General features: G+C 38.9%; 1 protein-coding gene across 2 annotated transcripts; it reads right to left on the reverse strand.

The window, feature by feature from the left end:
* Positions 1–678: 678 nt before the first annotated feature.
* Positions 679–11435, reverse strand: rap1aa (RAP1A, member of RAS oncogene family a). 2 transcript variants are annotated; one of them, XM_079358702.1, is made up of 9 exons: positions 11347–11435; positions 9467–9563; positions 7103–7190; positions 5178–5246; positions 5004–5060; positions 4756–4896; positions 4072–4215; positions 3086–3205; positions 679–1381 (listed from the first exon to the last, which is right to left on the reverse strand). In XM_079358702.1, exons 3-8 carry the CDS (start codon positions 7157–7159, stop codon positions 3116–3118), a joined length of 558 nt encoding a protein of 185 aa, XP_079214828.1. In that variant the 5' UTR covers positions 7160–7190; positions 9467–9563; positions 11347–11435; the 3' UTR covers positions 679–1381; positions 3086–3115. The 2 variants fall into 2 exon arrangements, with proteins under 2 accessions (XP_079214828.1, XP_079214829.1); XM_079358703.1 differs by lacking the exon at positions 11347–11435 and adding an exon at positions 11246–11340.
* Positions 11436–14938: the final 3503 nt, after the last annotated feature.

Genomic DNA, 14938 nt, shown 5'->3' on the forward strand with positions numbered 1-14938 from the left:
TTCACATTATAACACTAATTAAAGAGAACTGTATCTGGCCCATTTCTTTCTTCAATCCTTGTCCTTAGAAATTCTGCCCAGTCTGTTTTTATTGATATGATTCTATATTACTTTGTGTGATATATGCAACAACATATATATAACTAGGTTCATGAATCTAGAAATTGTCCCTTAGTTCAGTAATGAAGTCTTTTTAGATCATGCCTATTGCTGCTTTGGTCAATATAAGTTCAAACATGTATTAGTCAGGTGTTCTCCCCATCAGGTGGAGCAGCTGAGTCTCTTCTGCTTCTCATCTCATAACAGCTTTTTATTCTACCTTCAGCTTCCTCTTTCTGTGCTCCTTCCTGTCTTGGCTCAAACCATCAAAACTCCTCCTCTAAAGCTCTGGTGACTCCAGCTTTTCATTTCTGCCGACAGGAAACACTACAGTTACACTTAAAGCCTGTCGATGCTCTCCTGAAGGTATTGATCCTCGGGCTGCTCAGACTCCTAAACAATACGTTACCACATTCAGCCTGCTGTGGAGAAAAATCACATGAATGACAGTGAAAGCAGTTCTGTTAACACTGTGATAAAATATAAACTTCAAATATCTAGAAAAACATGAACAAGTCTTGAAATTCATACAAAACACCCCCATATAAAAATGTGCAATGAAGGGAAACGAGACAAACATAATGAAAATGTACTAAAATTTAATCATTCATAAAAGCTGGAAAATCATCTGACAGCAATATTAGAGTTGGTTTAGTACAATATATTTCAGCCTCAAGACAAATCAGAACCATTTCCCCCATCAGTCTATAAAATACTAATTTCCTTAGCTTTATTATGCAAAAATGGAAGTAGAATATATTATGGGAAATATGGAAGGCTTGCAGCTGTCGATAAAAAACAAAGTCACTTAGGAAAGATGTTATCTCATCAATACACATCCTGGTAAGTAGGAGCGAGTAACTTATGGACAATGACGCATCTTTGTTGACACGGTTAGTGCAGAAATGTACGAGAAGGCCAACATTTCACATGGTTTCTTTTGCAAAACGTATTGTCACAAATATGCCAAATATCGATGTTACTTTGAATAAAACATTTTAGTTCCCATATATGGATTTAATAAGCCCATGGTCTCTTCTTTCACACTGATATTCCCAAAAGAAAGACACCATGGAGAAGAGAGAAAAGAAGAAACCAAAAAAAAATAAACAGTTGTCACCAGGCTGACAGAAAAAAAGGAGAGACGAGTATCTTGAGTATGTGCCGTCTCCTGCCGTTTTGCGAGTGGTACAGTATCTCTGTCAGCCTTTTTTCAAAACGTTGGAGAGGACTTGGAATGCTGGCACGATCCACTGGGAAACTGTTCAATCATTACACGTTTCTGCAAGCAGGACAAAAAACAATGTCAGTACATATCAAACTAGATTTACTGCCATGTGGTTGTTTGCTTCTGCCGACCAGTCAAGTTGGATTTTGCATCCATAAGTATTTCCCACAGACTGATGCATTTGGATGTTTTTAAAGAAGAAATTAACCTATAAATAAATAAAATATAAAGTTAAACAGATTCAGTTGAGACCAATTTTAAACGGAAATAGCTCCCGCTTCTTAAAGAAAGGATATCCTGCTAGATACAATCTCCCTCATCTGTTCCTCTGCAAAACGTGCTCATCAGTAAGACCCTTCTGGCAACGGCAAAAATAAATACATCAACTAGAATAAAGAGATACAGAAGGAACATAGCTCAGGGAAAGAGTGCATTCATTGATTCATGATCTTGACGTTCTCTGAGATCAAATAATACAAACAACCCAGATGGAATAAATATTCAGTCAAGGCTTTGCTGAATCATCGCCTTCACAAATAGAGATGTAGAAGGAAATAAAAGCCTCTTGCAACACCATCAGAGTGTGTTGAACATGAGCTGTTTGAGCAACAGGAGCTTCATATTAGAGCACAGGTGACACATTTAAATGACATGGGAGCCACTGGCCAGGTTGGTCTCAAGTAAGGTTACCATTTCTAACTTGATGGGGACAACACACACAAAGACAGCTGCAGCTCTAGAAACCACCATGTTCAAAAACCGGAGTAAAAGTGATTACAGCAGCCTTCGAAGATCGACCAGACGAGTGCTGGTTGAGCCGTGCAGAGTGTGTGCTGCATGTACAGACACTGCTGTCAGCCTGTGTTCCAGTCTGACCCTTGACATTTGCCACATGTCATTCACTACTCTCTCCTCCCAACAATTCACATCGCTCTTCACTGTCCCATCCACATCAAGGCAAAAAATGCCATAAACCTCTTTTTTTTGGGGGGGGGGGGTAAAGAGCAGAGAAATCGACCGACAGTGAGAATCAAACATCTCTTCTCCAGTTTTTGTCATGAGATTAAAGCAACATAAAAGGAACAGGAGCATGGAGCCAGGTTAATGAGAGCAGATGGAATGAGTATGAGTGATTTTTGATTGTGACTCGGAGTGTGTGTATGTGTATATATATATATATGTGTATATATATATGTGTATATATATATATATATATATATATATATATATATATATATATATATATATATATAACTGATGTGAGCCAACTTTCCCTCTCAGGGATCAATGAAGCCCTTCTAATTCTTTCATTTACAATTACAAAGATCAGACAGCAGGAGGCGCCACAACACACATGAATAGCTTCCAATTTGAAAGACTTTGATAAAACTATTATATGACAACAGGTGAAGGTCTATGTTTAATTAGTTTGCTTTATATAATGTCTTCCTTTCATGACGACGTGTGAATATCACTTGTGTAAGGGATGGCAGCACAAAGGAACGAGAGGACTTCATTCATTTTTCTTCCCTAAAGGTTTACTTCTAAACCTGCAGACGTGACTCATCATGCCTCAAGAATATCACAGAGGCGTTCGGCATCCATTTGCTGAAATCATCTCTGGAGTGCAACACAAAAACATGTTACTTGAATAATTGCTGCAATAAAGCTCTAAACCCTCAGTGACAATGCAGAGCTCAGTGCGTAGCAGGAGCCCTACTCATGTCTGGAATACATTTGGTTTCAGCACCCACTCACCTGGCCCGGAGCTACCGTGGGAGGGCGTTTTTAGAGCAGTGTGCAACCCGACTTCTTTTTTGTCTTCTTCTTTTCCATCGGCGTTTTCCTGTTGATCTGTCTCACCAGATCATAGAAAATCTGCAACAGAGGAAGTTCAGATGTGTCAACGTGTCGTTTGAGCAAAGAGTCGACAAATACAATCTTAGTGAAAAGACCCTGGTGGCATTTATTCCAGTGGAAAGTTATGTAAAATGTGGCATGTCAAATTCAAACACCTATTTTTAACAAGATCTCTTAGGACAGAGGATTTATTCATTTTTGAAAACAAAGTGTTTTATGAAGAAGAGGAAATGTTTTAAGGCCTTTTAAAATCATAAATTGAAAAGAAAACTGAACAGCGAGAATGAGCTGATTCATTGATCAACACTGGATCTAACAGAAACAACATGGGCCAGATGTCCTTCAAACCTGGTGGACAGATGAAGTACCAACTTTATTTTTTACTGTTCAAACAGCAGCTCCTCCCTCTGAACGTCACGTTTTTCACGTCAGTGTTTTCTGATTATCAGAATTTTAGGTGTTTGAAACATTTACAACTTTCAATTCAATGATCACAAAGACTGCACACCTGAAACGAAGAGGCTTTAGTGGTGTATTTCCATACGTTGTCATTCCTCATATCTTTGAGAAATAAAATCCTTTTTGATTAATGGAGTCTCCCGATCTAATGTTTGGATGTTAATTGTTGCATTGTGATACTGAACTGAATCATTTGCTGTGAAAATATAAAAAGGCTTTCTGCAGCCCAAAGTGTGACACCAACCCCACAGCAGCAGTTTCAAGCATCACCAATAATTTAGAAATAATCAGAATTTACGCTGATGGTCTGGCTGGCTCCTTCAGTTCATAAGGGACATCAGTATTTGTTTCATTATGTTTCATAACCAGCTTGAAACTCCTCACAAGAGCTTTAAGCAAGCAGGGACGGATCAGTCGCTTCTTACCTCATTAACATTGATCTTTGATTTAGCTGAAGTCTCTAAAAAGGCACAGTTGTTCCACTGACGAGCCAGGTTCTGACCCTGCTCCTTTCCAACCACACGCTCATCCTCCAGGTCACATTTGTTTCCCACCAGGATCATGGGAACCTGATCGATTAACACAAATGTCACAGATTAGAGTGTGAAAACAACATCTTACATCTAACAGCATTCATTCAGTCTCACACAGGCGATTATATAAAGAAATCCCTCGTGGCTTCATCACAAGGTTCTGGTATGATCTTATATATTGACCTGCAGAATATTTTTTAACAAAGAGAGACCTGAAATACAAACAGAGCGACCAAGACGCTGCTATGAATAAATGAAGCACACGCTCAGCATGTCGTACATCCTCCCTCTAAATTAAGAGATGAAGAGACGAAGACTGAAAGTGGCAGATAACATCTAACTGCAGCTCTGACATTTCCACCCTGTCACAAAGTTCCTGCCCCCCTCCCTCACTCTGCCCTCTCTCCCACAGAGCAGACACAGAGGGAGCAATGAGCCTGAAGGTTATCACAGGAGAGCTGAGGAGATGCCTCGTGCTTCAGAGGCTGTAGTAACTACAACTGTGTCCTTATATCCATATATCCAAATGTCCCGCTCTAAACTTTCTGTTGAAGATAATAAATTGATAACACTCACGTCCTCAGTGTCCTTTACTCGCAGGATCTGTTCCCGGAGGTCCTGTAAGTCGTTAAATGTCGACTGTGCCGTAATGGAGTACACCAAAGCAAAGCCTTGGCCGTTCTTCATGTACAGGTCCCTCATCGCTGTGAACTGTTCCTGCAGGAACAAGAACAGAGGAGGGGGGGGGGGGGGGGGGGAAACATCAGCAGCCTGTTGACATTCATCTTAACCAGACCCCACCATCTGAAAACCCTCAGACTTACTGTTCCAGCTGTGTCCAGGATTTCAAGCATACACTGCTGCCCGTCCACCTCCACTTGCTGTTGGACAAAGGAAACTTTTTATTGTCGTCGTTTGTTTTTTAATGATGCAAGTTTGTGCGTATTGACGGAGAACTGTTTGAGGTGAACGAGGTGTGTGTGTTTTTTTGAGCTCACCTTTCTGTACGAGTCTTCTATTGTGGGGTCATACTTCTCCACAAAAATGCCTTGCACAAATTGGACTGTCTGGAGAGAACAAATGGGACAAAGGAAAACATTAAGACGCTGTGTGATCACCAATTATTCATCATCACACTTCAAATACTCGTCCTTTATATTTCACTAGAAACCCCTTTAATCTATGAACAAGGATCATTCATATTCTTAAAGCTGGACTTCAGAGGACTCAGGCTTCTTAAGTCCTCCCACTCTCTTCCATCTATTGTCTTTTAGAACATCACACCCACCAATATTTAGCCCACAGGATGAAAGCTCTGCACCATGATGTGTTTTTTGTAGCACTGAGAATCAATCTTAACTTCACAGAATACATTTTCAGGCTGCTCTCAGCTTTTTAAGAGAACAGTCACTTATAACACATCATTTATGTACCTAAAACAAAAACAATGTCATAGCAGGTGTGCACGATATGAATGAAAATATGTGATGTATGTCATCATCGTTCAACATCAAACCTGTGTTCTCAACACGCCCCTTCTATATCCACACCAATGAATGTGAGAGAAGCTCACAGCTAGCTTTAGCTTCATCTAAGCGGTGTGTTAGTACGTCTCCATGCGACTGCTAACATGAACACATTGCTTCAAATGCAGTCTGAGCCGTCTCTCCTCCTCCGCTCCGAGTGTGAGCGGTTCTACCTCCTGGCAGACCATGCAAACTGAACCGCTTTAAAACCTCTCTGGTTCCCACGTCGATGTAAACAGAATCAGGTTGTGTGAGGCTGTGTGGGCTGCTCTACAGCGTTATGGTGTCCTTAGTTGTTTTTACATATCTTTACCGTTGTTATTCCACCTTTTATGCAGCAGATCCTGTGTAGTATTCGCTGTGTTGTTCTGTATTGGTTTGTGCCTCTTTGTTTGTGTGGATGTGTTTTTGTTTTTTTGGAAGCAGCCGAATGTTTGCAGCACTTTGAGTCCAAGAAAACATTTCCACAAGGGAATGATGAAGTGTATCGTATCGTATTAAAAGCATTGTTTTTTGTTTTTTTTACATTGCGATCAAATCAGATTTTCATGGAGAGTTTTACTGCAGAGGCTTATGTCACGAAAATGATAAACAACAATACTACGCAGCTCTGCTTCAAAGACTTTATCTCCAAATCATAACAGGATCCATGTGTCCTCTGACATCTTCACATAATCTAAAATTCTTCTGTGCAACATAAACGTCTAATTCCTCTCCCTGAAGTGGTGAAATGTTGTGTGTTTTGGGTTTGGCTGTTATTGGAGGTTTGCGAATTTTCTTTATTCAAAGTGTCAAAACAGGAAACAGAATTCTCTCAGGTTTTTTTTTATTATTATTATATTAAACTGCTCAGTTTTAAAGAGCATGTGAAAAATAACGATTAAAATCATGCAACAACATTTGTGAAGTAGCTGCTTCTCTTTTATAGGGGTAATTATTAATAAATAACGCTGCGTTTTGTCCTCTTACATATTTGAATTTGCAACACAAAATGTTGTGTCAAGATTCTCCAGAATGCAGAGATTACCTGTGCCTCACTGTGTTTAAATAAACCCTGCTGATGTGGAAATGATGGGCTACCTTCAGCCCACCTATAATGCTTTACCAGCCCACCCTTACTTGATTCTCATTTGCAATAATTCCCTAACTGAAAAGAATTGAGTAAGGGAAATAATGAATACAAGATATTCTAAAAGTATATGATAGAATGGATGTTTTAAAATGTGCATGCCCCCCACCCCCAATCTGGCTGCTTATCCCCTTACTGCCTGACTGCTCCATCTGTCTGTGGAAAGCCCTGATTTATTGTTAATTCTATGCTAAACAAACTTTCACAAACACAAAGACACAATTATTGAAGCCCCTCAGTCCCAGTCATGGCAGCAGCCGTCACTCACCAGTGCAGATTTTCCCACGCCTCCTGATCCCAGCACCACTAGCTTGTACTCACGCATGGTGGGCAACTTCACTGGACAGCACAAAGGTCTGTGGAAGGACAGAGGAAGAGACAGACAGAGGATCTTTGTCTCTTTTTCAGCATACAGAACAAATAAAAGCTACAGCTTGAGCTGAGTCTAAAGAAGCTTTAAATTCATTATGCTGTCCTTAAGCAAACACAAATCTCTCCAAGTTTACAGAACTCAAAATAATAATGATCACTGCTAAACTTCCATGTCCTTACCATTTACAAAGACAGACTTTGACACTAAAAGAACTGTGCCTGCAGTAGTGAGGCTAAGTCAACTGAGCTGATGTAAGTGTGAACACCCTGTCAGTACAGTATCTACAACTATAAGAAATGACTGGTGACATCACAAGATTAAAACGCTGTTCCTCTGCCAAAATAATGAGCTCCCTTTCCCACCCACCACCGAGGGATTTCAGCTGTCATGACAATAGGGGCGTCGCCTTTAAAAAATACTTCAACAAATAAAAGAAGAGCAGAGAGGAACCAAAGACCAGCTCCTTATGTCCAGACATTTAAGACCAGTGTTTCACCCGTTAGGAGAACTTGGATCACAGAATAATTAAAGCGACCTCACAGTAACATTAATCAGCTCATTAAAATAGTCCGATGTAACGTGGACTCACAATACATCCTGAAACTGAAAGAACAGTCCGGAGCTAATAGTTGCAGTGCCCTAAATAACTTGATGAGGAGAAAGGCCACAGAGAATGACCTATCATCAGCCTGACACAGATTAGACAGCGTAGATGGCCTAGAAACTGACGGCAGCCGGGGGAAGTTCACAGACTTGAAAATGTTTCACATCGTAGGAAACGATTGGTACCATCTATGATCAGTCACAGATCATCCAGTGAATTAAACAGGGCTTCATTGTTGACACATTTTAAAAAGCACCAAGCAGTTAACCAACACAGACGGTTGTTCATTTATTTTTGGGGGGGGTGTTTTTTTAAATGCATTTATTTTAGAATGTCATTTTCATGTAGTATAATGTAACACTTTAGATTACTTTTGAAATAGACCTACCTAACTTGCTTAATACTTTAATAGTACTGAATGGTCTTGTAATCCCTCTCAATTAAGGGCTTAAAAATGTCCAACCTGTGTAGTGATATACGAAAGATTCTCAGAAATAAAACACTTTGAATAGTTGACGTAAATGTCTTCACTGAGATGCAAATGTCCTTGCTCAGACTGAACAACAAGTCATGCTTTCATGCTGGATGTTACAGGGACTGTGGTAAATGGAAATCTGATTTAATGAAGTGGAATGTTCACGTCAGATAGTGAGTATATAATGGCATGCACTTTATGTTAAAAAATCCAATATATCAGTATGGACAATGTACATCCCATAAAGGCTGCACCAGGAGTAGTTTTGTATTATCCTATTCTTGCCAATAATACACAACTATTTTTATTTAATTTATTTAGAACTTAATCAACCTGAAAGCGAAAAAGGAAACTGCAGCTGATGATCACGTGTTAAAAAAGAAGAAGAAAGCCTGAAGAGAGAGAGAGAGACGTCGTGAAGAGCTTTCAAAGTGCTGCGCTTTTAATTCTATTCTGAAATGCAAATGTGATCTCATTTGATGTTCAAATGTCAAAGAGGGGGTGATGCACATTAAAATCTCATTTAAGATCCTCTTTGAAACTAGTGATCATACTGTGGGACATTTGTCGAATGTTGCAACAAACAATACAAAAACCACTCTGTCACACTCGGCTGGCATTTGCAATTCTAACTACGACGTATGAAGCACCAACAGAAACCCACAGTGTGAGACGGGCACACGAGGCGCTCCACAAAGAGCCATTGTGATGACCCTCCTCTACTCGAGTACACCATACAAACAGAAAACGGAGATCAGAGGGTGCATACATGACCACAACACTGAAATGATTACCGAGGCGAGGGGGTGCATGCATGCAAGTGTGAGGAAACATGTGCCTGATGCATTTGATTGCATGAAATACGGCGTATAGGCTTTGTGTCTGAGATGTGCGTTTATGTGGGTGTCGCAAAACCCGGCCCAAAGCAGGTCCATCAGATAAGACGTCGGGGGCTTTCCCTTGATAAGACATTGAGCTCGAGCTTTTCAAGTATCAAAGCATCTGCCGACATCCTCCATTCAATGTTCTCATGAATTTTGCTTGCGAGTTCGCCCCTTATTGAGACTCCATTATGCTAACAGCCAACATTTTACCCTAAATGTAAAAGTCTACTTCATTTAGAAACTGACAAAGCTTTGTATGGGGAAATAAACGATGCTGTGAAAGCAAATGAACCTACTGTGTACACGGCTGCTGCAGATAACTCCCTCTACATCTGGGGAGGATGAAGGGGGGCCGGCAGATCCACAGGTACTCCGATGTCAGCGGCTGAGAGTCTGCAGGGAGCCAGAAAAGCTAAGGTTGACCAAAATGTTCATACAGGAAGTTTGTCCTGAATCAAACCAAACAAAATTATACTCAAATGATCCTACATTAATGGTCTAGATAATACTGGATTAATTCACCAGAACACTCAATGTTAGGCCTGTAAATTATTTATTTTTTAAAAAAGCCTTTTGAGAGACATTTTACACGAAAAACATGGAAAAACAGGATATGAAGAATTAATTAGCTGTATGGAAAATCAAACATCAGGTTGATTGTTTTGAGGGACGACTTCTCTGTGTGCGTTTACTTTATGGAGTCAGGAGTTGTACCATGTTACATAACAAACTAAACTATCAATGTATACGACAGACAGATAGCTACTTTATGCATCCTGAGAGAAATTCAAGGGATACAATAGCAGTATACGAGACATGCAGGACAAAACATTAGTTACAATAAATAGTAAACAACTGCTTTCCCCCTCCCTTCTGTGTATAATAACCCTGAAACAAGATTTAGAAGCCCCCCTATATGACTAAGAGTAAACAAACTACAAATTAAACCTGTGCAATTATAAATAGACTCATACCTATATAAAGAACATAACCTGTGCAGGAAAGAAAATATATGTGCCGTTTAAAAGAGACCTGTAAACATTAAAGAGCCTCAGAAACAAAGTGCTGACCCTTTTAAAGTACGTGTTGCTTCAAACACCTGTTGCTGATCAGGCAGCAGGATATACTACGGTTTTTTTTTGTTGTTTTCTTTTTTTGTTTTAAGTCTCACAAATCTAGTAGATCTCTGAAGGTTGAGGATAACTTGGGAGCTTAAACTAAAAACCTAAGTTAATGAAATATCCTGTCAGGTGTGTCAGTGCCAAAGACGACTTACAATCAACTTATTAAAAGTCTGTCTCAGACTTTAGCCACTTTACAAGATGAACAAATAGTGAGACGTCTGTGTTTGACGTTTATAAAATGAAACCGACTTCTTCAACTTTTAGCTCAGCTGCTTCAGAGAGGAAGGGTGTGGCTACCAGTTTCCTCAACGCAACAGCCTGTTTGACACCGTTTAAAATCAACCATTCACAGTCTGATACAATAAACCAATCTATATAAACTTAAATGTGAATGTCACGTCAAGTTTGAGCGGTCGAAAAAGTTTCTTAATAAGCTTGACAATCTAAAAATGTTAGCATGAAGCTAAGTAGCGTTTCGTGACTCCTGGCTGCTGCGGGTGTTAGCATGCTAAAGATAAAGCATTAAAAAATCTTAGCTGGGCAGAGAGACAAAACAGAACAAAGTTGTGCCACATTCCAACACAATTTTAGGTCTTTAAACTTAATTTTAAATGCTCTCACTGCTAACATACATGTTTAACTGACGCCGGGGCTAATAAGTTAGTTAGCATCAAGCTGAACTATCCATGTCTCACTCTTGAGCGTTGAGACGGAAATTGGATCTAATACGCTGATAAACTTCTTTAATATTTCTAAAAAGGTACGAGATACACTCGGACAAATAAACCATGAACCGTGTTTGTATCGACAGTCCGTCAGTTAGTCATTAGCTGACTTTAAACTCAGCCTACTCCTCTGTTAGCTTTTAAGCTAAGCTAATTTTGGCTCACAATAATAATTTCGCTAGTTGAAGCTAAAAAGTCAATTCAGTGTCTCATCAGAGGTAACTACCTGTTTAGGGACTCGTCGTTGAAATAATGAAGTCAAAAGCTGGGTAATTAGCTTTTTAATGGTTAATTTTACACAACAGAAAAGCTGTTAAAGACACTCACCGTGTTCCGCTATCAGTGTGCGCTAAATCACTCTGGGTGAATGTACGGAAGGGTCGGGACGGCGGCTTCTGATTGGATCAGGATCAGCCAATCACAGCGGTCCATGTTAAGGCACAATTTAAACCTCTTAAATTTAAACACCCGAAGCTCCTTTTTAATCTTATATTGACTGTACAGAGACTAATGATACAGGATAGTTAATTCTTCTGTCAACATTTTATCGTAATGAAGACAATACATTTATTTACAGTTTGACAGTATGATTAGTTAATACAAAAAGGGATGTCTTTTGAAAGAAGAAGCCAATTAAACCCAGAGGGGCTTGTCGAGTGGCTCTCCTAACATTAGACACAGAAACAAGTTATTAAAGTAAATATAATATAGTATATCTAACTAGAAAACATACTCAAAATGTAAGAGAAAACACAATGACAACTTCTTCATACAGCGCCTGTTTAAAGGATGAATTCATCTCACATAGGATGATACAAAGATCAATTATAACCATAGAGAATGTAAATAATAAGTATAAGACATTGAATATGGTAAAACTAAAGATAGCATGAAGACAAAATACTGGCAGAAAGAAAGACCAATAGAAAAATGACAAAGAACAACTATGATCACAGCCACAGTTTACCTTCTTGGATTTGACTTATTATTATTAATGCAATACAGACATATACATGGATAAACACTTACACGCCACATGTACTTACAATATACTGTATATATAGGCCTATGCTAAATTTTTACTTAAAGAGTGCTTTACTACATATGACATTAGGAATATTATCAATCTTAATATTATTTATCCTACAGGGACACTGCATATTAATCAACATTTCTCTAAATACACTAATGTTATCCATCTGTAGTCCCTGGTCAGATATTAAAATAGCCTCCCTAAGAACAACAAAATATAACAAGAAAGGGAACGAGTGGATGTTCCTGGAGGAAAAAAACATGTAATCTTTATATAATGTGTGGCAGGTAACTAATTAGATTTTCTCTTTCTCCATGTTCAAGAAGCTGGGCAAATCTTAATATCGCCAAAGTCTAAATCAGCCAAACAAAGAAGGCAACATTTACAGCAGCAGAGAGGAAGAGCCTGGATTTAGAAAGTAGCACAGGTGCACTGAGAGCTGATGTTTGGCAAGTGAATTTTTCAATTGAAGTTTGAAGTTGGATCCAATAACAAGTGCTTTGAGGCCCCCCCAGGTTTAAAAAGCTCCTGTGTTTATAAGTCATTGGCATTTAGATTTGCATTGTGTTGAGATTTGTTTCTATGTCTATAACATAACCCAAATACAAGATGGCTTATCTGGCATCTATATAGTCCTATCATATGTTTATTTTGGAGAGACTTTTTTAAATTAAATTTTAGACACAATTCAAAAGATGAACGGTGCCTTTAGTTGCACTCACTCTTAGGCTGAAAATGGATGTGCTGTGAAAACAGTATGAAACCAATTTCATCTGTATTGCACATGCAAGCTGTGCTCACTTTGAAGAGTCATCGGTTTGTTTGTTCTTGTTTATTCAATCAGCAGCTAAGCACAGCAGAGTTAAGCCATCTTCCATATTATTTCCAGTTTATTCACATGACATTTGCATGTGTGCACAACACTGACTCACTGAAGAACAACATATAACTCAACCATTTCAACACCCTGATGGGTGGAGAGATGAAGGGAGTTTAAGACTGAAGCAACACAGAAATGTGAGTGTTAATTTCCATAATGTGTATTAAAAAACAGTTGCCGTTGCAGTTTGAACCAATGTGTCAACAGCAGTTTATGGGTTGTGGAGGAAAATGGAACAGATCCTAAAAACAGTTTATGGAGAAATACAGTAATTCCCCCAAAAGACAAATCCTACTGACTTTGTTCATCGTTTGACATTTAACATTTTCTTCAGTACCACCACCAGCAGAGTATTTGTTTTTTTGTAAAAACAATTCAATATATAAAGAATTTATGAACATAGAAATTGGTACTTAAATGTTGTAAAACATGTTCATTATATCTAAAAAAAACATTACTTTATTTTGAAATGTACAGATATATGTTTGATGTATCGTCATGAAACTTCAGACGTTCTTTTCTCGACTGGATGGAATTGCAATTACTTGATTAAGCACATCATTATATAACAAACATGGTCATAACCTGGCTTCAGGGACATGACAAATACAAGAAAGAACACAAATGAACTTGTTAACAATGATTTATTAGAACTAACCCGAATCCAAACCAATGACCATAACACAAACAAACATGGAGTGAATGAAACAGCGAGCTCCACCCTGGCGTCTGGCTTTTATGCCTTTAGAGCTACCAGTCCAGGTGCTCAAGATTGGGCCATGCAGCCCTAGTACACAAGGAATCAGACACATAATCAATTAGCCAATTTATGAACCAAAACAGTGACCGTCAGAAAAGGCCAAGAACATAAATGTATGATCTTATATCTCAGTCTCAGCTGTGTGTCATGGTGGCGTGTCTATGTTCACCATCTGTCTATGTTCCCCATCTTAACTTCCTCGCAGACATTAACCCTAAAACATTAAAGTTGCTGCTTCATGCTTTAATGTTTGTCTGTTTTCACAGCAACAGATGTTCAGTGTATACTTTCCTGTGCCAATATGTTGAAATCCTTCCTCTGTAAAAAGTAGCATGAGTTACTTAATTTGACTAAACTACAAAGATAATTCTCCTCCCAGTACCTCATAATGCCAGGAAACAAGCACCCTATCCATCAGCCTGTTAGGACTGAGTTCTATTAAGCTATTCGACAGCACATCTGTAAGCACGTTAGCAGTTCGTCCAAAGCACCATTGTACTGCTGACATGAATGAGACTCTCAGTTTGATCCTATTTTAAGTACACAAAATGTTTGCTATGAGCTGTGGAGTTTGTTCTCATCCTATTGGTTTGATAACTTAACTTTTGTTCCTGAGTTACATGTAATTGTAGGTGTGTCACATTATTGGCAGTATCCGAACAGCTTCCTTCAGTTGATCATCCACTTTTATGTTGACACAGTGTATTTCCTGTCAGTGTTCACGTGTGTGTGTGTGTGTGTGTGTGTGTGTGTGTTGGACCTCTGTTGGCCACATGAAAGTCACCCAGCTGGTCACAGCACAATGACTGAATGGATTATATGAGCTATTCAGCTTGCATTTCTTCCTCATTACACCCACTAAATATGGAGTTCATGACAGACCAAAGGCTGTCGTCCATCAGATAACTTTACGACTGTAAATATCACTTCATGTTCTGCCTACATGGGGAATACGTTGCTTGGTAACTCCACAATATGTGCTGCCCTGTTTAACAAAACAAACTAATTAAATAGTTATTACCACAGTCGTAAATTACAGACATGGAGGTGCTGTAATAAATGACAGCCTTAAAATGTAGTGGTTTAAAGTAAATAGAAATATATGCAGACTGAACCTACGCTGACATGTTGTTGTATGACATCATCAAACAATCTTAAGAGTACCATAAAAGTACACAAACACATCCATGCATCATATAGGAGACTTATGATTACTTACTGATGTAAAACCTGTTAAATAAAGAAA

The sequence above is a fragment of the Symphodus melops genome (genome assembly GCF_947650265.1).
Source record: "Symphodus melops genome assembly, chromosome: 13".
Classification (NCBI taxonomy): domain Eukaryota; kingdom Metazoa; phylum Chordata; class Actinopteri; order Labriformes; family Labridae; genus Symphodus; species Symphodus melops.

Bases quoted from the DNA above. Each gene is read 5' to 3' on its own strand.
- rap1aa (XM_079358702.1), bottom strand. From the start codon at position 7,159: ATGCGTGAGTACAAGCTAGTGGTGCTGGGATCAGGAGGCGTGGGAAAA. The intron at 4,897-5,003 runs GTAAGTCTGAGG...TTGTTCCTGCAG, and splicing joins TCCTGGACACAGCTGGAACA to GAACAGTTCACAGCGATGAG. The intron at 3,206-4,071 runs GTAAGAAGCGAC...CCTCTGTTGCAG, and splicing joins CAAAGATCAATGTTAATGAG to ATTTTCTATGATCTGGTGAG.